The 23,677-nt window shown below is 40.8% G+C and overlaps 1 protein-coding gene across 2 annotated transcripts in view; it reads right to left on the bottom strand.

Moving 5' to 3' along the window:
* Nucleotides 1-1,727: 1,727 nt before the first annotated feature.
* The window catches only part of PDZRN3 (PDZ domain containing ring finger 3), a 189,760-nt gene continuing 167,810 nt past the window's right edge, over nucleotides 1,728-23,677 (bottom strand). The window contains exons 4-10 of one of the 2 annotated variants that reach the window (XM_025197989.1): nucleotides 22,537-22,790; nucleotides 18,520-18,607; nucleotides 11,052-11,150; nucleotides 8,168-8,230; nucleotides 7,017-7,118; nucleotides 5,896-6,012; nucleotides 1,728-4,177 (exon numbers count right to left, since the gene is read on the bottom strand). In XM_025197989.1, coding sequence (XP_025053774.1) covers nucleotides 2,624-4,177; nucleotides 5,896-6,012; nucleotides 7,017-7,118; nucleotides 8,168-8,230; nucleotides 11,052-11,150; nucleotides 18,520-18,607; nucleotides 22,537-22,790 — 2,277 coding nt within the window. In that variant the 3' untranslated portion in view covers nucleotides 1,728-2,623. The remainder of the gene's footprint in view (nucleotides 4,178-5,895; nucleotides 6,013-7,016; nucleotides 7,119-8,167; nucleotides 8,231-11,051; nucleotides 11,151-18,519; nucleotides 18,608-22,536; nucleotides 22,791-23,677) is intronic. The other variant, XM_025197990.1, reaches the window with a different exon arrangement.

Raw genomic sequence — 23,677 nt, 5'->3', positions numbered from 1 at the left:
AATGGGTAAATGTGATAAAAATGATAAAATTCACACCACCAATATTTAGCAGTAAAAAGGCTCCGGAAAGGGATTAGAAATAGAGGAAGCCTGTAGCCAAGAATCTGATTTAAAAACCTTGGCACAAGTAACCTTGTATTGTTTGTGGTTTGCTATACTTTATTTCTACATGTCAACCTTTTGTACCAAACACAGAATAACTTTTCCTGCTGTTCTGTCCTTATCCCATAATTATGGTATTTGGCACTTGTGTTACCGAGGACAAAAGAACCAAGATCTGAAAATATTATTCCAGAGGAACATTTTATTTACAGTAATGGCTCAATGTAATTTTTTTTTCTCATGGGAGCATTTCAAGAACTGCTCAGGAGTTTCTAGTTAGGGGGGAAAAAAACTGGTATAAATATATTTTCATGCGTGATTTATGACATGCGATTCCATCTTGATTATCTGTCTGTCCATTTTCAATGCTAAACTTTATAAGAAGCAATGTTACTATGCTTGGGCTTAATATGGTAAGAAGCCAGAATAGAAGAGCTTCGAGTCAGAGAAGGAAAGTAGGCTGCTTCTGTTGAAGGCCATGTTGTAAAAGTCACGTTATCTTTTCTGCTATGTCATGACCATGGTGTTAATATTCTGAAACATGTTAGTGAAATCCTGGCTCTGAAGAAGTCTATAGAAAAACTCCCGTTGGCTTCAAGGGCAGAGTCCCATCTGTGCTAAATGTACAGAACTTTATACATTTCATGTCAGCAGTTGAACCGAGTGGAGCCGGGACACTTTCCACAAGGAAGTGGTGCCTAGTGTGCAGAGCAGAGTGCTGTGGGGGATAGCAGATACACACTTAATACTTCACTTACGTGACCAGCAAAAGATTTAAAAAATAACTTATACATTTTGCTTTTTTATAATGAACAGAATCCTTTGAAAAGTTTGATTTTCTTTCTTTCTTTCTCTGTTTCTCTTTCTGTCTTTCTTTGTCTTTGTCTGTATGTCCGTCACAAACTTAAGAATATAAAGTGTGTTCTCTCTGTTTTGGTGGAGCCTAGAGAGAGGCGCAAGGGCTGTTCAAAATGAACCGTTGCCGATCATCTGAGGACACTGAATGGCTTAATTCATCCAAAAATTAATCAATCGTTGGAATTAAATGTTTAACACAATTTTTGAACAGCTTTTCAATCTTTTCCCCTCTTATTTTCCCAACCTTCTCTCTGAGTATTTCGTATTTGTCAAGTATTTCAGCCTTGACCACATCTGGATTTCTAACAAGAATGAGAGAGAAGAAAAGTGGAGTGGGGAAGGGAATGCTTTTTGTTTCTACTCGTTCTGGGGCAGAAGAGGAATTGACACCAAATATTCAGGCTACTTTTGTTTATCATAAATAAAACCAAAAAATAGCAGGGATAGGACAAAAGTCCCTTTTTCCTTTTCCTCCAGAGGTCACCTGTAATAAATGTTCTGCCAGCTGATAGGAGAATTATCATCTAATTCTAGTCTTACTATTTATCTGTAATAATTCTCGGTGGTTGATGTCTACAAAGATTTAAAAAAACCCCAAAAAACCAAAAAAAGTGGAGTGCATTTTTGTCATACTGATTCAGAATCTAGCAAGCGGTCCAAGCAGTCCTCTAGCAAACGAGCAACCTGCTTTTCTGCTGCACTCCGGATCTATCAGTGCAACTTGAACAAGACTCTGGGCTAAAGAATAAATTCAGAGCATATGAAATATAAAACAATAATTTATTTTACTTCAATTTACTTGTTAATGTTTGTAACTAATCATGATTTTGTGTAACTAATCATGATTTTATAATTCAGTACATTCAAATCTACAAAGCAAACAGGTACTACCATGGGCTTTTCAAATTACACAAACTGTCTTATATAAACAAATCGGCTGTACATGCACATTCTTTCAACAGGTTGCAACATTTGCAAACATGCTTTAAAATCCTTTAAAGCTGCGGTATACTGTACTTTGCTTCAGGCCTTTCAGATGAAACCAATATACTTCCTTTAGAAACCTCACAAAGAAAAATGTTTAAATGCTGATCCTAACTCTAAAAGACTGCTGTTTTGATAAATGTTAAATATTACAGGAGACTGACTCTATCAGGAATTCAATAGTTTTGAGCTTAAACCTTGAGCTAAATATTGATAAACAGCACTGTGCGCCAAAGGACACAACAGCAAAGTCATATCACAACATATGGTTTCACAAAAAAAAAAAAAAATTACATATTTGCAGTTGCTTTTGTGTTTAGGCAAAGAAAAGCATGTGTAACTTTTTAATATGAATATAGGTTAAAAGCAAATTACCTGTGTAAGTATGGGTAATACATTTGCTGATATTAAAACACTTCATGTAAATGGTAACAAGAAAAAATAAAATAAAAAGTACAATCAGTATTCCAAAAGGGTCTGTTAATATTGCCTTTGAAGAAGACGGGTGAGCTTTCTCTCCGCTCTCCAACAGAGTGTCAGCGCCCAGAGTTGTAGAGTTCAGTACTTGAACTATAAAGTGGATGACTGTATCTTATATACAAAAAACTTGCCACATTGAACGAGGCAGTGAATTCTACCCCAATGGTAGTGTTTTATGTACATAATTCAGCAATGGAGATTATACAGTAGTCACTGACAGGAAGGAATTGTACACTCTTGTGCCGTCGGGTGACTTTGTGCCATGGGTTAACAGTTCTTGGATTGTCATCCAGTTGTCAAATATCTTTTTATTTCTTTTCTTCATCATTTTTTTGTGGCTCAGTTCAATGATATTCATTTCCTTCTTCTCTTCTGCACCTTGCTGTTCCTTTAAACAATCCAACCTGCTCTGCATCATGAACTCTCGCCTTCGCCTCTGCTCCTTCGCTTTCACCAAATGCTGCTTCCGTTCCTCCTTGCTCCAGTAACGGCCCATCTTCATTTCACTTATCGCATCGTCATCCGTAGTCATACCGCTGCGCTCTTCCTTAATCTTGATGGCACGCTCTCTCAGCAGTCTGTCCCTGACCGGCCTCTTCGTAATGTAGCGGGTCCCATCGCTCCTGACCTTGACTTTCCATTCCATCCTGGGCTCGCTCTGGCTTGACGAATTCAAGTCTTTGCACATGCTGACCAGGCTCATTTGGCTCTGTGCATATTCCACAGCTGATTTCTGTTGAATCAGCTGCATGTAGCTCTGATAGTGCTGTGCATGGGCAGGGATATGAGCATGCTTGTACGGAGAGTGATGATACGGGGAGATGTAGGAGCCACCTGGTTTTTGAGAGTGAGTTGGGCTTTTGCTTCCATCGCTGTTTTTTCTGTCCTTGCTTTCCAGCTGCTTGTCAAGGTCAGGATCTTTAGGAGACGAGTGATACTTAGCAGCGCTGGATTCGTGACTTTCTGAGCTAGGTAGCAAATTCTTCTGGGCGGCATTGTATGCAGTTGCCCCCTCGCTGCTTTGGCAATTGGTTCCTTCTGCAATTCTGCGCAGTGAATTGTCAGGAGAAATCTCTAGCGTGAGCGGTGTACTTCGGCAGCTTTCCCCTGTGTTATACGCACTTGAGCTATCCTTGTCGGATTTCTCCGGGAGCTCTGTAATGTCGGAGAGCTCGTGTCTGCGCAGGTCGATGCTCGTGTTGTAGTTGCGGAACCCGCTGTTATGGAGCATCCAGGGCTCTCGGTATTGCTCTTTCAGCTGTTGCATTTTATGAGCTCTCACGATGTTCAGACACTCCAACTCGATGTTCCGCAGCTCCTCGTTCAGCATCTCCAGCTCTCTGTCGACGCTCTCTTGGTCGCTTTTGCTCATATCCAGAGCACTGTTGTGATAATAGAGGCTGTAGGGGTTGCCAGACTTGACTTGACACTTGAGTTCCAGTAGTTCCCGGAACCTCTCGCACTCGTCTACCGGGATGCCAAGGAAATCGGCATCTGTGCAATCAGCCGAGATAAACGATTCGTTGCTGAATGGCATATCGCCACTTCCAAGTGTGTCGTGACTGTACGGCAGCTTCTTCTGGCTCCCTAAAGTGTTAGAGGAAGTCATGTGATCGTCGGCGTTGTTCTCTTGCTCTGAGCTCTCATCATTGCGAGTGCTGTCATCCGTACGTCCCACACCGCTGTCCTTCTCGTGCTGGTTGGATAAAATTGTTGCGGTGTCCGTGGTACCTCCATCTTCGTCGTGCTTCTTCTGGAAACAAAAGCCGAAATGTAAAACAGTAAGAATTACAGGTGAGCAGTCTGCAAGTTTTAAAGAAGAGCAATAATAAAAAAAAGCTTTAGAGCAATTTTAAAGATTTCTCACTCTGCCATGGATGGCGTGTTTAGTTTCTTTGCATCTTCTAGTCAGCACAGATAGAAAATTTTACATTTGAAAGAACTCAAAGGCAGGGTAATTGTAGAAAATCATATTCTGGTTTTCTACAAAGCTCAGGGCCAGATTTTCAACTGTATAATTATCGCACCAGATTTCCAGGTTTTCTGCTTCCCATGGAGAAAAACACAGATTTCCCCCTTTCCCCAAGAAAAAGGCCGATTTTTCATTTTGGCAGAGGACCATGTGGATTTTGCACTTTTGCAAAGAGCTCTCTGCAGGCTGGCAGAGTTCCAGAAATATCAAAATCAAAAACCAAAATGTATAGGTATTTAGAATTTATTCTATTATAGTGATATGGGCACTGATAGGCTTCCAAACTGCTTTAAATTTGTAAGTATATCAATAAAACACTGTGTTCAATTGAGATAGATAGATAGATAAATCTCTCTCTCTCTCTCACTCTCTCTCTCTCAATTGAACAGTGTTCTATTGATATATTTACAATTTTATATATATATATGTGTTTCATTTTAATTGCGGATTTTGGGGTTTTTATCAGAGAATTTGCAATTTGTGATTTAAAAAAAAAAAAATTATTTATCCGAGAAAACCAGGATCCCTGCTCACGTATAAACTTTTCCCCCCTGTTATCCCATTGGCTGCCTGCCTCATCTGTTAAGGCTGCAAGGCCTTTGAGGCAGACACCGCGTATTTATGCTGAATGCCACGCCGGGTTTCCACTTCTGTAAGTGCTGCTGTAATAGTCGTCACCATAATCGCGGTCATGGAATCGCAGGTTTGGAAGTGACTTGCAGGGAAGTTCTTTTGCTTTTTCCCTGAGACTGAGGCTAAATCTGCTTTGCTGAGGTTTAAGCCAACTGCTCTGCATCGTACATTGTGCAGCAAGGGAGAATGACTGTTCTCCCTCTTATTTATGGCATCCTTTCAAATATTTGAAACCTGCTGTCATGTTCAGTCTTAATCTCCTTTTCACCAAACCGATCATACCTAGCGCTCTCAATCTTTCTTCCTCCAGCTTGTATTCTGACCCCTTTGTCACTCAGCTCTGGATTCCTTCTAGTTTCTCTAAATCCTTCCGAAAATATAGAGCCCAGGACTGCGCCCCATAGCCCGCTGTCTGTAATGTGGAGGAAACCTCTCACTACCAAGAATGTTATGCTTGATTTAGGATTAAATATTTCCACATAGAGAATTCTTTATCTTTCACCTGATTTGTATACTGACATTTGTTCATTTTCAGTATTCTCCAGTCCATCCTCTTAACACCCACATACCTAATTTTGACTTCTCTCAAAGAGCAGAGCCAGAACAATGGAGAATATGAGAAAGGGCATTAAAGCCTTGAATTGCATTTGTGTTAAAGGGTAGGAGAGAGGATTTGAAAATGGCTTTGCTTATTGATATGACGTTTTCCATGTGGTTTACATGATTCTCAATTTGAGTCATGGAATATCATGATTTAGCACAAAACAAAAATTCACATTAAAAGTCCCGGTAAATACATTCAGCCAAGTTCAGTATCAGACCCCCTAAGTGTGATGTGAGGTTTTGACAGCATCACACAACATTACCTGCTGAAGTATGCTGGCAGTAAATTGCATTGCTTGGTGGTGCTGTTCCTCTAGCATGTCCATGTGCAAGTCATCCAGAAAATCATTTCTGTCATCATCCATCCAGCCTTCATCCAGCTGCAGGATAGGGAACAGCAACAACACTCCAAATATGAATGTAACGTGACAGACACAGGCATCTTCTTTGCAGCAAATTAACAGGAGATTGAGGGAGGCACAGTACAGTGATCTCAACTGTGCATGTCTCCTGCATGAGCTATTCCTAAGTGCAAACACTAATCTTCCCAATCTTTTCCTTGCATTTGGGTGCTTGGCTCTCCAATAGTAAAATCTGTCCCACAGTAATTGATTTAGCTGTTCTGTCAATCAGAATAGAAATCCATTCTCGACAACAATCTCTCCTCCACCCCAATGTCATGTCCACTTACCTCAAGGGGAAAAAAAAGGGGGGGAGTGGGTATCACTGCACTCACCAGCCCAAGCCTGAACTATGCCCAGAATGGCAGGCACTGTTAGAAAGACGGACATATATCCCCACTAATAATTGCAGTAAATGCTGCTGAATGAGCATGACCCCTCTTATCTCAGACCTAGAAGAAAAGTCAAGGATCTTGTGTCAAACCCAAACCCGGCAGCTGAGAACTGCTTGGACCTAACCAAAATGTGAGTTGCGCTTTACTTTAAGGCTCCACTTTAGCGAGGGTTTATATAAGGCTACTAAATGATTAATGATGTTTTAATAAATGATTGAACAATTGCTGGGGGTTTACTGTAGAGTTCAATAGGTTGTTTATAACTGCAGCTTGTAATCATTTGTAACACCTTCTAGTGATGTGATTATAACCATCTGTAACATGTACTATCTGTGTCTTTAACCAGACTGAAACACACATTAATAATTCATGAAACTTGAATTACAAAATGTCATGTAAAGATCATGAACTCTCAAACTTCCCCTATTTCAGATGCTGCGTGCGTCCAATCTAACTGCAGAACACATTTTTAAATAGAAATCTTAACCCTCTTTAAAAAAACAAGTTACTACTTTTCTAGGAAGCAGATTCTCTGTGTTAAATCTATGGTAAATATAAGGTAGCTTTGTGTACTGGATGCAGTGGTACCTGAATTTCTGGCCTTGCTACAAGTAAGGAGACATTCTTGCTTTCTTCACTGGTGAGGAGTGCCACAGCTTCCTCTCGGTTCTGTACTTCTATGCCATTAATCTAAAAATATTGAATAAAGAAGAATCAGTACAAGGGTAAAATCCTTTAGTTTGGATGCACATTTTCTTTCAGGCTGCCTGGCTGGATAGATTCTGGGATGAAACATGGTACGTAGTGTCCCTGCATGAATCTGCAACTGTGGAGAACGTATGTAAATGTTATGGCAGTGTCAGAGCGATGTTGTAGCCATGATGGCCAAGGAATTACCTGGGAGGCAAGGATTTTTTTTTTGGAGGGTGATATCTTCTATTGGACCAGCTGCATGGTTGGAATAAAATTAGACAAGCTTTAAATGCAAGATGTTCTTCATCAGGTCACTGATGAAGTTGTGGCAGAAGTTGTAGGTGTTGTGGCAGATTTGCTGAAGGAGGCTGTATGTGGCTATGGAGACTTTGCTTGGCGTTTCGACATGAATTGGGACCCCTTGGCAGCAGAGTACTAAAGTGCTACCAAATTGGTTGCTCCAAAGACTCAAGTGCACCGTGGGACTGCAGTAGGGGGATCCTGTATAGCAGTCCAGAGTGGGACTCTTTGTCTGCAAAGAAAATGCTTGTGTTGCACTGAAAATGGGTGTAGCCATGTGCAAAGATAGAGGGAGACAGAATTCAGTGTTAATGTGTGCCAAGCAACTCTGAAAAAAGGCAAGGTGTACTGGTAAAACGATCCAGTGCAGACCGGGATTAGGGAGGGAGGAAAGGATCCATCATTGTTAGGAATGAGGCAGGTAGCTTGGTGGAGGGTTAACATCTCACTTCAGTGCAAAAAGGGCTTATTAACCTTTACTCAGCCATTCCTGTTCAGGCTAGTATAGGACTTACTCCATGTGACCAAGGCTACCAAAATCTAGCCATTAGGGGTTTGACTAAACCAGCGAAACAGGAGCTCAAAAGAAAATCTTTTGAAAAAGCTACATGTATCAGACAATCATGGAATGACTCCCATGGTAGTGATCCTAAAATAAAGTTAATGAAGCAATGTGATGTATACAGTTGAATGGCTGTGGTTTATTGGGCTATGCAATCAACCTCTCAATCATTTGCACAACATACTTGAATAATGCGATCTCCCTCTCGTAGACGACCATCTTTTGCAGCAATGCTGTTGGGATCGATCTACAAAACAGAAGAGTTGTAAATGTGTTGGAGGTTTAAAAGCTCAGTCCTTCATTTCCCATTTTAAACCATGCTTATGATGTGAGTAACGTATTAAATGGAGATGCTGGGTCCATGGTTGGGTCTTCTCACCTAATGATTACAAGAGTTTTCACTTGCTTTCATGAGAAGGGGTGAAACGCAGGTGAAAGCATCCGAGTAAAATACAAAATGTTTTCTTCATGCCACCAGTCACCAAAGACGACACCAGGTTTGTATTAAACATTGCATGAGTTAATTGGGTTTTGTTATTTAACATTTTGATGTTTACATGCAGGGCTGTAATCTGAGCCTGCATGTCTTTTACCTGCAATGCAGAATTAGGAATAAACACGTTTGGAGCTGTTTTCTCTTTATATCGCTTAGGAAAAAATTAACGCAGAAATCAAATGCAATGAACATTAATATATTATTGGCAGTTTTAAATGTAGAACTGACAGGTACATAAAGTAAATTTTTGAATTATAGGTTGGTAAGTACAAGGACATTAGGATTAAACCCCAGTTAAAGCATTTACCCTGGCATTGTCCATGGATTGGAATAGGCTAGTGCAGGGGTTACCAAACCTTGAGGAACAGCTTGTGCTGGCTAGGAAAATTACATGTCATGTCATAGAGGTTTATCTGAAAAGTTTTTGGGTTTCAGACAAAAACTTGTATTTTGTCCCAAGTGGAAACATGGAAAAAGTCACTTTTTGTGCCAAATAAAAAAAGTGAATTTAAAATTTTGACTGGTTGTACCTGTGACTCCATCAGGAGTTGTACACAGATTTCTGTGGAGTCACAACTGGTTTCCTTCCTATGTTGCTTTTTGCAATTTTTAATTTTTTCCAGCCTCTAAAAGAAGCTCAACGATCAGTGCAATGAGCCTCAAATGATTCTGCAGACAGCCTCGAACAACCGCTGTCATGTGGATTGAAGAAGGTCCTTGGACTTTGCACAGTTATAGCCAGACACGAAACAAATCTTTGCCTTTGCAATTAAATATGAAGGACAAAAAGACGCTGTTTGAAACAGTTAAGCAGACCCTAAAACGGGTGACTGAAGAGCTCCCAGGGTTGCTTAATATAGTCATTATTACTCCTATTGAAGTAAAACCTAGGGAACTTATGCAAGGAGTCATACCATAAAAGGATCCCTGTCGTTAGGATGGTAATGATGGGGTGTTCCTGTGAGCGTGCTGGGTATCACTGCCTTTTTCTCGCTCTGAAGTGAGCTAACTTCTTACTCACAGGATCAGGCCCATGAAGGGAAATCTGTTTATCTCACCCTGGCTGCCTTTTTCACTGCCATCCATTCCACCTCCGTAAATCCAGACTAATTGCCATGAAATCAAGGACGTGCTTTCTGATTTATACCCGTGAGAAGGCCACCACCAAACCTGGTGTATCTTTGTAGTTTCTAAGCCATTCCACGAGACAACTTGTGGGGCTCGACAATGGGAAGTGTTACTTCGAGCTGTGCTATTCCAAGAGAGGATGAAAGGCTGGTTGGAGAAGCTTGGGGCAAGACGTTTCATCCTAGGACTTCATTATCTCTCTGCACAAATGCAGCCCTCGAGGTTGTGTAATGTGACATACTCGTTGATGCTGCCTTGCTACAAAATCTATGGAAGCCATGAGGTCTTCAGACCTTTCTTGCTGAAGCCTTTTGAGTGCATGGCAGAGTGGGCACGTGTGTGTGCAAGTGCGTCAGAGGTGACAGAGGGACCAGAGAGCTGTAGAAGCTGCTTCAGCAAAATAGGGAGTTGGAGTGAATGGTCTGCTTGTGTCTCTAAAAACCTGACTTCAAACTGATTGTCATTTATGGAAATTTGGAGGATGGGCCTTAGTCTGTAGGATTACAGGGAAGAATCCTTGCCAGGTGTAAAGTAAATCATCGTACCATTAATCTGTGTATAGACCACACGGTGTGGTTCACAGCTGTGACTAGAGAAGTACAGGCCTCCTCTCGTTCACATACGTCGGTTTTCTACAGGAGGTTGAAATCCCTTTCAAAGATTATCTCAAGATGGACTTGCAAGGACTGTTAATCAAGTGTGTTCACTGAAGAGATCATCATCATAGTAAGCAGCACTGCCATTTCCATCCCCACCGGTTGCTACCCGAGGACGTGGGCACAGCTGAAAAGCAGGCATTTCTGCCAGACGCAGTTAATAAGTGGGACTATGCAAAAAGCTGTTGATTTTGCTGTTGCGCTATCTGCGTGAACATGGATCAGGTACTAATTTCTGTTTGTTATTTATGGAGAAGCAAGGAGAACCTCCATTTTCTTTGTGAATTATACACAGGTGCTGAGAGAGATTTTTTTTTTTTTTTCCTAAACGCTCCTGGAAAAGAAGCACCAAGGGAAAAATCACACTGACGTGCATCACAATAAGCTGCTTAAACACTTCACTCTGTATTTTATGTACATAAATATATGTCAGTACTGAAGAGGAAAGCACAGAAGAAAAGAAACATGAGAAATGCTGGAGGAAAATTGTTTGCTATAGTAGAGTACAGTCTTGTCTTTTGAAGTACACTCCACTGAAATAGAGAGTGGAAATCTGGCTCCGCTGAAGTCAATGGGAGCTTTGCCACCGACTTTAACGGGCCCAGGATTTCACTCGCAGTTTGGAGAAAAGGAAAAATAATCAGCTCGCTTCACATTATTCCACTTCCAGCTGTTCTTGGAAGGGCTCCAGATACAGTATGAATGGGAGCAAGGATGGCATTTGTCTTAAATCCAACACTGCCATTTAAAAGACAAATTGGATCTTGTGTCAAGCTGCTCAATCTTACCTCGCTTACATAAATACCAATGTCATCTTCGTCATCGGTCCTATAACAGACAGTAAGGCCGAGCTTGTCCTGGCTGTTCACTCGATGCAAGTCCACCTCCTAGGCAAAGAAATGACACATCTGTGAGTGATGAAAGCAGTTTTTCAAATGCAATGAAAATATTTTGCTTAAATGATATACTGGATCTCTTTTCATTTTACCGTGTAGACCAAGTTAACGTACTGAGCAAAAAGTGATTATGTACAGGCAATCAATACTTGGGGCATTTTTAACCCCTCAATCAATATAAAGTCATTTTGAAAATGGACCTTCTATTGATTTTAAAGAAGAAAAATTACCTATATTTCACGTAGTGGCAAGACTTCAAATGCTAAAATACTTCAGAACATATTATTTCAATATTTGCCATAGCTAGTATATATTTTTCTGTAAGCAGTGAAGAATTTTGACACACTATTTTCTGACTGATTTGAAAGAGGACAGCACTCTGTTACCTTAATCCTCGTATTTTGTAACTGTCGGAAAAGAATGACTAATAAGTGGCTCAGAGGAAAGAGAAACATTGGTGGGAGCAAGATCTATAGATTTCCGAAATGCATCTGACACTGGTTGTAGAAATATGCCTTGGCCTTCGGTATTTTGGTAGGGCTTGGGTGAAGCAATGCTATACCCTTTTAGTATTCTCTGGTCACCCTGCTGGTTCTGGAGACATCTAAGCCTTCTTTAAAAAAAAAAAATCCAGACTTTATTGCTGCAAAGAAATCTCCTGGGTTAGACTCTCCCTGTGCTCATGGTTGCTTTTCAGTCTTCTGCCAGGGGAAAGGTATTGTAGAGCTAGAGGAGACGTGGGACCAAGGATTCCCGTAGAGGGGAGAGCTCCCAGCTATCACAGCTGTCTCTTCATCCCACGAATGGCGTCCGTGGAAGTCCTGAGGTCCTTAGAGAGTTGAAAGGACTTGCGCTTCACAGACGACAGGACTTTTCGGGGCAGAACCATGTTGTGGCCAGTCATGTCACCGTGCTAGTCTGGAGTGGTTTCTCCTGTGAGAAATGGAAGCTCCATTTTCCACCAGTGGTTGCATGTAGACACAAGTACTAAAATGTTTTAAGAGTCCCTGACAGCTGACTATTGGGGTGTGCTACGGCAGGAGGTCTGCAAAGGTTTTCTGTAGCCTAATTGAGGCTGAATGTAATAAAATTGCTGGGATAGAGACCTGCTGTTGGGAATCAATGAAGAAAACTGAAAATTTGGGCAAAAGGGCATGTAGGAATCCTTGAATCTTCCCAAACAATAAGGTGGTGGTGGTGGAGGGGGGTGTGCAGAGAAGACCCCTTCTGTATGTAGCATGAATGAGTCTCTTTGGCTTCTTACTGTGTATTCAGATGTAAAAAGACTTGATAACATAATTTGTTATTGCAGAACATTTTCCTTTTCAACCTCTGGTGCCATTCATAAGGGGGAAAGACAATAAAATGAGCTGATATGAATAATTTATTGGCACGTCTAGATGGCAGCTGCCAAGATCAGCAATCTCTTGCTATTTACTTGTCAACAGGTGTAATTTGTTGGGGTTTTTTTTATTTTGTTTTAATTTTTATTATTATTTGCAAAATAGCGGTAATGTCAGTGACATTTCAGATGGTATTTAAATGCTTTCAGTCAATAGTATTCATGGTGAACTGCTGCTCTTTCTCTTCTCTTTTGTTACATAAAGGTTGAGCACGTTGGTTTAATGGCAGAATTTTTTTTCCATATTTCTAAAGCGTTTTCACTTTCAGAGAAGAGCTTCAGAAGGAAAGCTCAGCAGGAAAGCTTAGATCAAGTGGGCCTGATCTCAGTTATGCCAGTGACTGCAGTCGGTGTGTTTGCTCTAGATTTTATTCCAGTGTTAGCTGAGGCCAGAATCTAGTATACTGCATTTTTCTATGTACCTTAAAGAGACTTAGTGGAGGTACCTCTAAAAACAAAAAAAAAGGTCTTATGATCTTTACAGGTCGGAGACTGTGACCATAAAGCAAAGCGTACAGGACAGTAAAATGTAGCAGAGACGCACTATTTTGTTTTGCAGTAACAAAATACACCAAAGAATGGGGACATTTAGTTGTTATTAGGTATGTCCTACTTGGTAACTCCTTTATTCATTTCATTTCTGGAAGAGGAGATGATGTTATTTACCAATTCTTTTTATATCCTGTTTTTAATTTACTATTTGTTTAATAATGCATATTGACAATTGAAATGGGCATTGTTACACTTCAGATGTAGGCAGGTGTTTGCATTTTAAAATGCAGCATCAAAGATAGTCTGAAGTTAATAATCACCTGGTGTATTATGTAGTATGCATGTTAAGGGAAACTAGTGTTTAGATAAGTAATCTTTAAAAAATTGTTTTTTCCTTGAAAAAAAAATAAAAGACTCGGAGCAGGTGTTTAGAACCTGATTTTTATGGATATTTAGTTGGTAGACTTACCCTTGGGTACAATCCCTCCCGCCCTGGGTGGAAGCAGAAAAACTGGGATTTTATGCAACTCTAAATATGATAATTTTGTGTGCTTAAAAATCAGAGCAGCTGTTTTCTGTGTGCCTTCGCCTCAATAAAGTTTTAATATAATCATAAAGCTTTGAAAGATTTTATAGATACAATTGCATAAATCTAAATTTTTAAAAACACAGATTATTTTCAGGGGTGCGAGTTGATTCTACAAAACAAGAGTTATTATCTACAGAGCCCTCTGAGAGTTTGCCCCTACGTACGGAGAATTCAAAGGTCTAAAAATCACTATTGGCGCACAGATGATGAGACTCCCTATCACTCTGGAGTGTCTATACTGCCAGCCAGGCAGTGAACTGTCCTGGGCGCCCTCAGTTTTATTGTGTTATTAGCACTCAGCCAGGTGTTGCAATTCTGCAGTGATAAGCGCTGCATAAAATCCTGAAAAATTTATGCTTCCTAAGCAGAGGAAAGTACAGTAGCCTTGGGCCTGCACCGGAGCCACAGAACCGTGGTTGTGGGCAGTGCTGGGCTCGAGTCAGGGCTGCTGTGTTAACGTGATACTCATCTGAGTGAGAAACTCCAGTAAGCAGTAACATAACATTTACACACATAATTTACTTAGCATCTGGATCCTTTGCCCACATAGGTCAGGTGAAAGTTAGGTCTGTGCTCTTTCTCCCTATGAACTCTGCACAGAAAAAAAGATGCCTAAAAGAACCCTGGTCCCTTGCCAAGTTGGGAGAGAAAGGGAGAGCGAGATCAAGGATCTGGCTGCTGAAATCCATATGGCAGTTATAGCACGGCAAGAAGAAAGAATATGCACCATGATATTATGCCTCCGACCACTCTTCATAACGGATCTGGAGTAAGTGTTAATAGTAAATTAACCTCCATACGCCCAGAAGGACCTTCATTCACAATGGATTATTGAATTATTTTACTGATGATCCGAAATTACGGCCAGTTTGCACCTGCATGCAAGACCTTTGCTTCAATAGGCAGAAATGAGCATTATTATTTCTTTGAAATGAATGTTTTGTGATGGGCAAAATACTCAGATTTGATTCAGATGCTTAGTGAAATTAAATCAATCATTTTTTTTAAAACCATCTTTTAATATGCTGTGCCTTCAAGTATTAACCCCGCTTCCCCCGGCCACCTGTTTTCCTGCCATTCCCTTTGGTTTTGGGCTTGACCAAGGAGGTGAAAAATAGCCTTGGTAACCCTGATCTCACTTCACAGCGCAATTGGCTTACTGACCGCAGCACTGCGGTCATTCCTTTTGAACTTTTCTGCTCATTTTTTCTCGGACCAAACCCAAAGAACTAGTCTTTATATTTATCTTTCTAGGTGAGTGAGGTGTTTAGGATCCTCCACGAGAGGATGGCTGCTCTGAATCCATGCCTCTTCATACCGAGGAACTGCCTGAAAGGGATCCCACTCCCCTAATGTGAATTTGCCCAAAACAACTTCAGATGCCAGGGTGTTGGGGGTAGATAATATGTTCAAACAGGCAGTAAGAAGTATGTTGTTAAACATGCCACAAACATAGGCACAGGTAGCTCTGTAGAGCACAGTCATCAGCCCTATTAGGAAAATTATTTTTGGTAGGGGTGGGTGGGGTGGGATTTGGAATTTGAGGCACCCTTATTTGAACCAAGGTTGTATTAGCCCATCTTGCAAGAGTCCTGGCTGTGCAGATTTTAGTGGTTTCTTGCACAGACGTGCTGCTGTCCCTAAGATCTTTTAAGGGTCATTTCTTCCAGTATTTGGGGGCTGCTACCTCCTTGCTTGGGAGATGAGCAGACCACTGCAACATCTGCAAATGTCATACTGGAAGCCTCAAGAATCACATCAGACTGCACATTTGAGAGGACGTAAAAGTACCTATAAAGTCTTGTTCAAAAGTTGTTTCTTAGCAGGAAGAGCCCACTCTGTAGGCAAGATGTTTTGGGAGACGGGGTGGACAGCGGGGGATGCCACTAGCTTTAGATAAAAGACCTTCTGTTTTCTATTTCCCTCCCTTCCTTTGGCCTCTTCAAACTGTACTGCAGTGGAGCTCAGAAATTCATCCCCATCCCTATACCTGAGAAGTATAACAGAGACATATAATCTCTGCCCTCTGCTTGGGCATGCAGGAAATCTAGAAAGGTAGCAGGAGCAGAGTCAAACTGGAGAGAGCAAACCGTCATCCTCAATTCAGCATTTTCTGCTTTGTAATCTAAGGGAATTAACATAGCGAGGGACCCTTCTCCGTGCACGTCTGACAGCTGGGGCAGTCTTGTTTGAATAAACATATTAACCCATGACATTGCAGGGAAATCCTAGAGTGCAGTTTTCTTCTCTCTGAACTTGAAATTTAATTGTGACGGGATCTTTTTGCAAAGAAAACGTGTTGTCTAATTTTAAATGAAACACTTGTTCCATATTTGGTCAGTGTCATTGTTTATGAGGACTTCAAGATAGCACTTTGTTTAATTATTTCTACCAAAATGAACACACAGTAATTTAATTTTTTGGCAACAATTGTGGGTACATAATTCTGGTGGCTTTTACTTGACTCCAGAATGCACTAAACCCATATTGGTATTCTACAGAAAGCTTTTTAATAACTAGTGGATTTCACTAGTTTGCTCTTGTTTTACTTGTTACAAATAAGTAACTGGTCCCTTTTAGGCCATAAAAGTTTAGATGAGCCGCTTCTTATTGAAATTCAGAACACAATTTATGGACATACAAGGCCAGAAGCTGGACTTGATTGTTTTCTTGCGTTAGACTTTCTCACTACAGTCTATGAAACAAATGCCTTTGTGGTCTTTTAAAACACATCTATCAACAGGCAAACAAAAATGCAACTAGCCAGTTGAGCCTTTGTTAGCACTTTGACCCTTCCATTGATCATAGTCTCCAAGACTTGAACAAGAATCTTTAGTGGTTCTTAAGAAATACTATTAGGCCACAGAGACTTTTGTAATGTTCAGCTGCTTGTGTTACTGAGATGATCACCTTTTGCCACCAAGTACTATATCAATGTCAAAATTATTAATGTTGTGGTTTAAGCCACATTAACGACTGGCTACCGAAGTGCACATGTTTAAACAGTTTTGAGCTCAAACATTTGACCTTCTAATGGCAGCAAAATAATTTATCCACAGTATTACCGTGGGTTTCTTAAGACACTCTTTTCGAAAGACAGTTGCAGAAAGGGGTACTATATTCCACATTTTCATTAAGATCAAAATCTATATTGCAAAAGAGGGCACTGCATAAAGAGATTTGTTTGGGGGGAAAATGCTGGTGACAAAATTTATTTCGCTGATATTTTATTTCTCGGTTTCTGTTTGAGTTTGAATTAAGACCAATTGCCACTAGACGTGTAAAGTCTGAAGCTATCTTGCAAACTTCGCGTGCATTAAGACTTTGATCCTGCAAAAACTTACACAGGTGGGCAAATTCATGCTTCTGATGTGAGCTAACTCTGCTCCCCATTAAGTCAATATTAATATTCCCACTGATTGAAATGGGAGCACAGCTAAACAGCGATGACCACTTCGGAAAATGAAGTGATACCATGTATCGGTGATGGAGGCAAACTAAGACAAACCCCTCAGTTATATTGTCAGACCCATGTGGATTAAACATATTGGATTTCATAGAATTATAGATTGGATTTCAGTGTTAAAGACTGATGCATTAGCCAGTATCTACAAAATCTATTAAATTGACTGGCTGGATACACAACATGTTAACACTGGGATAAACTGCATCACTTTTATACACTGCTGTGAATGACACCAGCAGATAGATGACCAGCTCTCCCAGGGTAACTGCTGCGCAGTAGCTGTTATTGCAGCACTTTGCCACTAAGTGGGTGGGGAGCCAGTAACAGCCTGTTGGTACTGAACAAATTATTAATCTGGGATAGAAGTGGCTAAGAGGTTGTCATATTAATCTGGGATAGAAGTGGCTAAGAGGTTTTTTTTTACACCGGTGTATTTTTGCCCAGGGTATCTCTAAAGTGGCTTCTAGAAAGTTACCCTGATGTAGGGCTATGCAGCGTGAGCATACCATGTGTCTGAGCACATATACTACTGTATTCAAACAATGATGGATGATTTTGATGCGATTAATGAGTAACCCTGATGCTAAGTACATGCATAACTACTCTGCCGAACTACTTTGCATAGCCATGCTGTGTTTTGAATGGAAGGAGGGTTGAAGAAGAAATGTGAGAAAATTCAGAAAGGGAAAACTGAGGATCTGCTTCCCTCTGGGACATAAGTTTCCAACCAGAAGTGCTGGGAGATCCATCGTGACTGGGCATTTGAACATAAGGTGGACAAAATGGAAGATGGCCTTAGATATCTTCAGAGGCCTCCCTGTGATTCTGTACATACACAGCTGCCATTTTTAAGTTATGAAGATGGGAGAAACACCGTAGGGGTTTTATATCTTTTCTTTGATTTTACAATTTCGCAATAGCTTCAAATGATAAGATTTAAAGTGTTTGTTTTCAAACCAGAGAGTAGTTGGGGGGCGGGAAGAGTTAAACCATTTGAAGTACTGAAATTCTTAAATTGTCTACTACAAACTTGTGGCACTTGTCCCACCGCCCACAAAGTAATATGATTTTTCACGTTCTGTAATTAAATCTGTAATTGCAGGAAGCCGGAATCCCAGCTGGCGTAAAACAGCATAGTTCCACTTCAATCAATGGAGCTATGCCAGTCTCTATCAGCTGAGGATCTGGCTCGTAATTACATGACATACAATTACATACACTGTTAATTATATTAGCATTAATTATTGCTGTCTGCAAAATAACCAGAGAGCAACGTTGTCGTGCATAATTATTTAAAAACGTCTTGATATACACGTACAATTGTAATTTGATACCAAATGTTATGTCTACGACGCATTAAAATATATTAAACCAGGTGTATTTTAAACCATGATTTATACTTATTAAGTACCTCTAATTCCAACTCCTCTCTGTCCATTTCTTGATGAATACCTCCCATGTAGTCATTCGGGTCGTAGAATTCATGCACTGATGAATGGCTGGAAAAACAAAGTATACTTTAGGATCTCAATCCCTGTTCTGATTAGCATACTAATCCATCCTAGTTGTGTGGCAGGTCATCATTAATATGACAGACTTGCAACAGGACCAGACCAACTAGTTTGTGTGTAATCCATGGTGCGCGGTTTATGAAAATAAACACACTACACCGGCACAATAAAATTATAGAAACTGTCTTGCGCCCTTAAGCGTGGAAAACATAAGACAGAAGTAAAAGCCTCTTTAACATGTTTTATTACTGCATTTAACATTTGCAATTTTTTCTGGTGTGAAACCAACCTCCTAAACAAACAGGAATTTGTGAGGAGGGTAAAGGGCCCAGCACAGCCTGGGAGAAGCTGTCTAACTACTGAAACCCTTGCTCCGCTTGGAGATAGACAGCATGTAGGCCTAAATGGTTCTTTTGAATTCCTCAATAAAAACTTAGGGTTATAAAGCGTTGTCTGAATTTTACTGAGCACCTCTTAGAGTGCCCATAGCACATCACGTTGAAGTTGCACCTTTCTGTGGATTACCAGAAATGCTCCAAGTGTATTCACAGATTTAGCCACTCAATAATTGCAAGAGGTGGATAGTTACACTCCCACTTTGGAAAGGGGCTAACTAGTACACAGGGAGGTTAAGCGCCAGATTGAAAAAGCTGTTTAGAGATACAAGTAATTTTTGGAAACTGCCCTTAAGTAGCTTGCTTGGGGTATCACAGCGAGTCTCTCTTGGTGCGTCTATAAGTGTAATTGTCATGTGGCAATAAACTCCGGCACAGTTCATGCTGGAGTTTATTGCTCCCAGGCGCAGCATTTACACATGCACCCGGGACTGCAGCACATTGGGCCAGGTCAGAGCACCCCGTGTGGCAGGGCGCCCGGGGGGTCAAAGCTGCTCTGTCCTGGCTCAGCATGCTGCGGTGGAGCTGGCTGGGGCACAAGGGTGCTACAGTGCAGGGCTAGGTAGCAGGCATCCACCACACGACAGCAACCTTGTGCCCCAGCCAGCCCCAGTCACTGTCTACACCTGCGTTTCTGCCCATGTAACTAGTCCGCTTGTCCCGGACAGTACTATCCGACAGCAGAGTAAACTAATTTACTGCTCCTTAATACGGGTGCATGTGAAGATGGTGGCATTTGACTGTGAGGCTAATTAGTTAGCACCGCAGTAAAGCACGCGTGCAGATGCACCCACCAAGAAGGAATTAGATATCCGCAGTGGGAGGGGAAGATGCAATGCGTTGTGCTTGAGATTATGGAGATCAGGATTTTGACAATTTTGCATCAGAACAGCGGGAGAGGGGGACAAAGGAAGGTAACACAAGCGAAGAGACAAAATGGCTACAGCCAAGAATCCCAGAGGTGCTTGCAACACCTCTAATGGTTTCAGCTAAACACAGACCTCCCACTGCTCTCAGTTGTGAGGTACCACGGGTTTGTGACATGGAGAGACATTCACAAGGGAGTAGGGGCAGAACACCAGACTTGGTTTCATTTGTGCAGCCCAGGTGTGCACAATTAAATTTCCTTTACTGCCTCGTTGATATTCATAATTGTTTCTGAACATATAAAATATGATTCAGTTGCTAAGCATTGTATTTTGTATTTGGTTCCCAATAATTTAAGTTTAAAAACCATAAACTATTACTGATTGGCAATTTAAACACAATGGGGTGTATTTAACGATTAGCAATTTAAACACACTCCACTCTATTTAAATTTCCAATCATTACTGGCATTTTGTTTTTAAATTCCACCTCTTATCAGACTGCTTAACTGCTTGCATTTTTGGGACTTTCAGCATTATACTTCTTTGGTGATCATATGTAGCATATGCAGCAACCTTATTTACTTTTAAGATCGAAGTGACACTCCATTTGCTTCCTTCTTAACTAGATGCACGTGTCCGTGTGAATGAGAGGCTCCTTAAGTAAAAACATCTAATTTTCCTTTAGGTCTGAGTTGTCCTTTAAAGGTCATATTGACTTCAGTAAACTTTGGAACTGGGCATAAGAGAAGATAAACATGAGAGGTTTGTTTTTACATTGATTGTGCCATGGAAAAAAACACGTGTGCTCACCATCAGCAAGTACAGTGATTTTTTTATTTGCACGCATAGGCCTGGAGATGGAGGTATCTACATATCCTGCCCTTTTATGCCTGAATATTACTTTTACAGGCACAGTGAAGGAAACATAAGGTAGCGCAAACACAAGATAGTGATGATGTCCACAGTTATGTTTAATACCTAATATTTAAGGGGTACTGTTAGGTCATACTGTAAAGCTAGACTGTATGTACACTTGTAATTACTTTTCTCATGAGTTCCTCTTGGTAAGTTCATAGCCCTGTTGTATCATGGTATTTGATCTTGCATCTGGGAAAGCAAATAGGTGTCTCTTCAGAGGCTGTAATGACATTTAACATCATCTCCCTGGAGATATTTCTAAGGAATATAATCTTGCTCAGTTAAAATTAATGAGCATCAAGTCACAGTGTTCTGAGCCTAGCTGCTTGTTTGCTGTCAGAGAGCTCAAACCTAGCCCTCGCTGCAGTACTAAAATGCATTCTTGACCTGTCAAGGGACTGGGAACAATACTTATTGTTAGGAGGTGATGCAGTGACATCCTAATTGAACCCTCTTTTCAAACATTTAATAGTAAAAGTTCTTCTGTCATGCAAAGAGTGAAACATTTGCAGTTGTAGAATAGGACCAATTTCTGGTTCAATTTTCGCATATTCACATGCTATAAAACCCACAAGGAGTTGCACGGTATTGATGGCCATTTCTGTCCTGGCTGTCTACTCTACTGGGTCTCTATGAAAAGAGTCTGGGAAGGGCACAGTGGGAGGTGTCTGCTGTTTATGCTCAAAGCCACCTTAGTCTTGCTAGGTCCACTATTCAGAGCGCTCAAAAGAATTCTGATTCATCGCCAGCCAGAATGTGGGTGTTTATTAACACTGTTTTTCTCCATATATCTATATCTAACTATATAGAGCTATAGATATTTAAGAGCACATAACTGTTAAATGAGGTGATATATATGAATCTGTGCTCTAAATTTTCATGTTATAAAAGCTAAGGAATCAGACTCAAAACCTTGTAACACCGGTGTAATACTGATGCGTGTGTGTATGTATGTCTGTGTATGTATGTCTGTGTATATATATACATATATATGTATGTGTGTGTGTGTGCATATTGCCTCATTTAACAGCTATGTGCTGTGGACACACTAGAACCTAGTTGGCAATGTAGTTAACAAGCTTTTCCATCATTTTCTGTGCTTCATGGAAGCTGATACGGTGAGAGGATAGAGGCAATTTGCATGGATTTTATGAGGGCCTATTTTTCCCCAGCATATTCAGGGTGGGAACCGTGTGTGCAAGAAGATAACTGTCATTCTTACTTGTAAGTACAAAAGCATCAACCGACCATTAACAATAATTAACATTTGATTCTAAAAATGTCTTTGACAGCACTGCTAAGTCATTTCAGTCCAAGAAAATAATTTATTTAAGTAACTTTGCTGTGGGGTTATAATAAAGTAATTAATACGCTGGAACAGAATGTAGCGGCTCTTAGCAGTATGCAATTTATGGCAGCCATAAAAAATATAGTTCAAACATAAGCAACCCAAAGAGGTAGTGAAGGAACTTTACAAGAAACATTAGCTTTACATTTAGAACGACAACGGAAAAGGAGTTGCATAGGGCCGGGGGGCCCTCAGTGGGATTAGTCATGTGATTCACTAATGTACTGGAATAGTACGATTTGCTCGTATGAATTATGGTGAGCTCAGTGAGGACTCCTGATGGAGGAAGGGTTGCTGGTTTGTGCGAGGGGGTCTCCATCCTATCTTTCACGTGTTAAGCCAGGTGAAACAGGGCTTTGCGCATGTTGTATGAAAATTGCTACTTACTCTTCTGGTAAGAGGTATGGATCTAACACCGAGACTGGTGGAGTAGGGGATCCCATCTTGGTGAGAGCCATGATGTGTTCAAAGGTGATATCAGTCTGAGTGCCCATGTTGACCAGCTGAGACTCATGAGAAGAGCTGAAGATCTTGGTGCGTGGCGTTCTCCTCAGGACCTGTACCACGATGGGCTCCTTCGCCGTTTTGAAGGCTTCCACTGCCTGCTCGTGCGTTGCTTTGGATAAATCCTTTCCGTTCACCTGTAGAAAGAAGGAGAGGTAAAGAATCGGATCAAAACTACTGGAAATCAGAAGGCAAAAATTCCATGTGGCTTGTTGCCCATTTATTTAGCATGCCGACGGCCTAAGTGAAAAGGCCACTTTCCATCCTCATGTCTATTTAATGTAAATAATTCAGCCAATATAGATCACAAAAGCATAGAAACGGTGGCAGCAGGTCTTGTGCAAAACCCTGACACCCAGAAGCACCCTTCATTCTGCAACTTCCTTTACAGCTGCCTTCTCTCTCTGGTCCTGCTTCTCTAACAGTGACCATCTTTCCTTTCTTGCCTATGCTTTATCACTTAATTTCCCTCACCTTGTTGACACCTCTATTTATTTAGTTTCATAAATGATAGCTAAAAGTCTGGGTACAGGGCAAATGCAAAATGTTATGCCAGCTACTTGTTTACACCATTGGCGTTTGAACCCCCTCACTTAGCAATCTCTATTTTCTTTTAATTTCAGTGGTAAGCTTTTACTACGTTTCTCATTTGAATCGGTGCCTCATTTGCTGCTAGAAATCTCTCACCACTTCTCCAAGCAGAAAAAGATATCGATTCTCTTGTTATTTTTCCTAGTTCCTTTCAAAATCATTTAACCTTATTACTGAACTACGAGACTTTTGGGACAAGCCCTCTGAATAAGTAATTTGTCATTAGCACCTTGTAAATAACTTTACTGCTGAAACATTGTCATCATGTCCTAACGCTGCAATGAATGCTCAGCCACCACCGTGGCAATGAAAAAGGAGACTGCGCTGGGTCTTTTGTGCTTCTTCCTCTCCCTCATCCTAACCATCTCATAGATTCATAGATGTTAGGGTCGGAAGGGACCTCAATAGATCATCGAGTCCGACCCCCTGCATA

This window comes from Alligator sinensis, unplaced genomic scaffold, assembly GCF_000455745.1.
Source record: "Alligator sinensis unplaced genomic scaffold, ASM45574v1 scaffold121_1, whole genome shotgun sequence".
Taxonomy (NCBI): Eukaryota; Metazoa; Chordata; order Crocodylia; family Alligatoridae; genus Alligator; species Alligator sinensis.
Note: the sequence above shows the minus strand (reverse complement) of the source record. Positions and strands in the feature narration are given on the sequence as shown.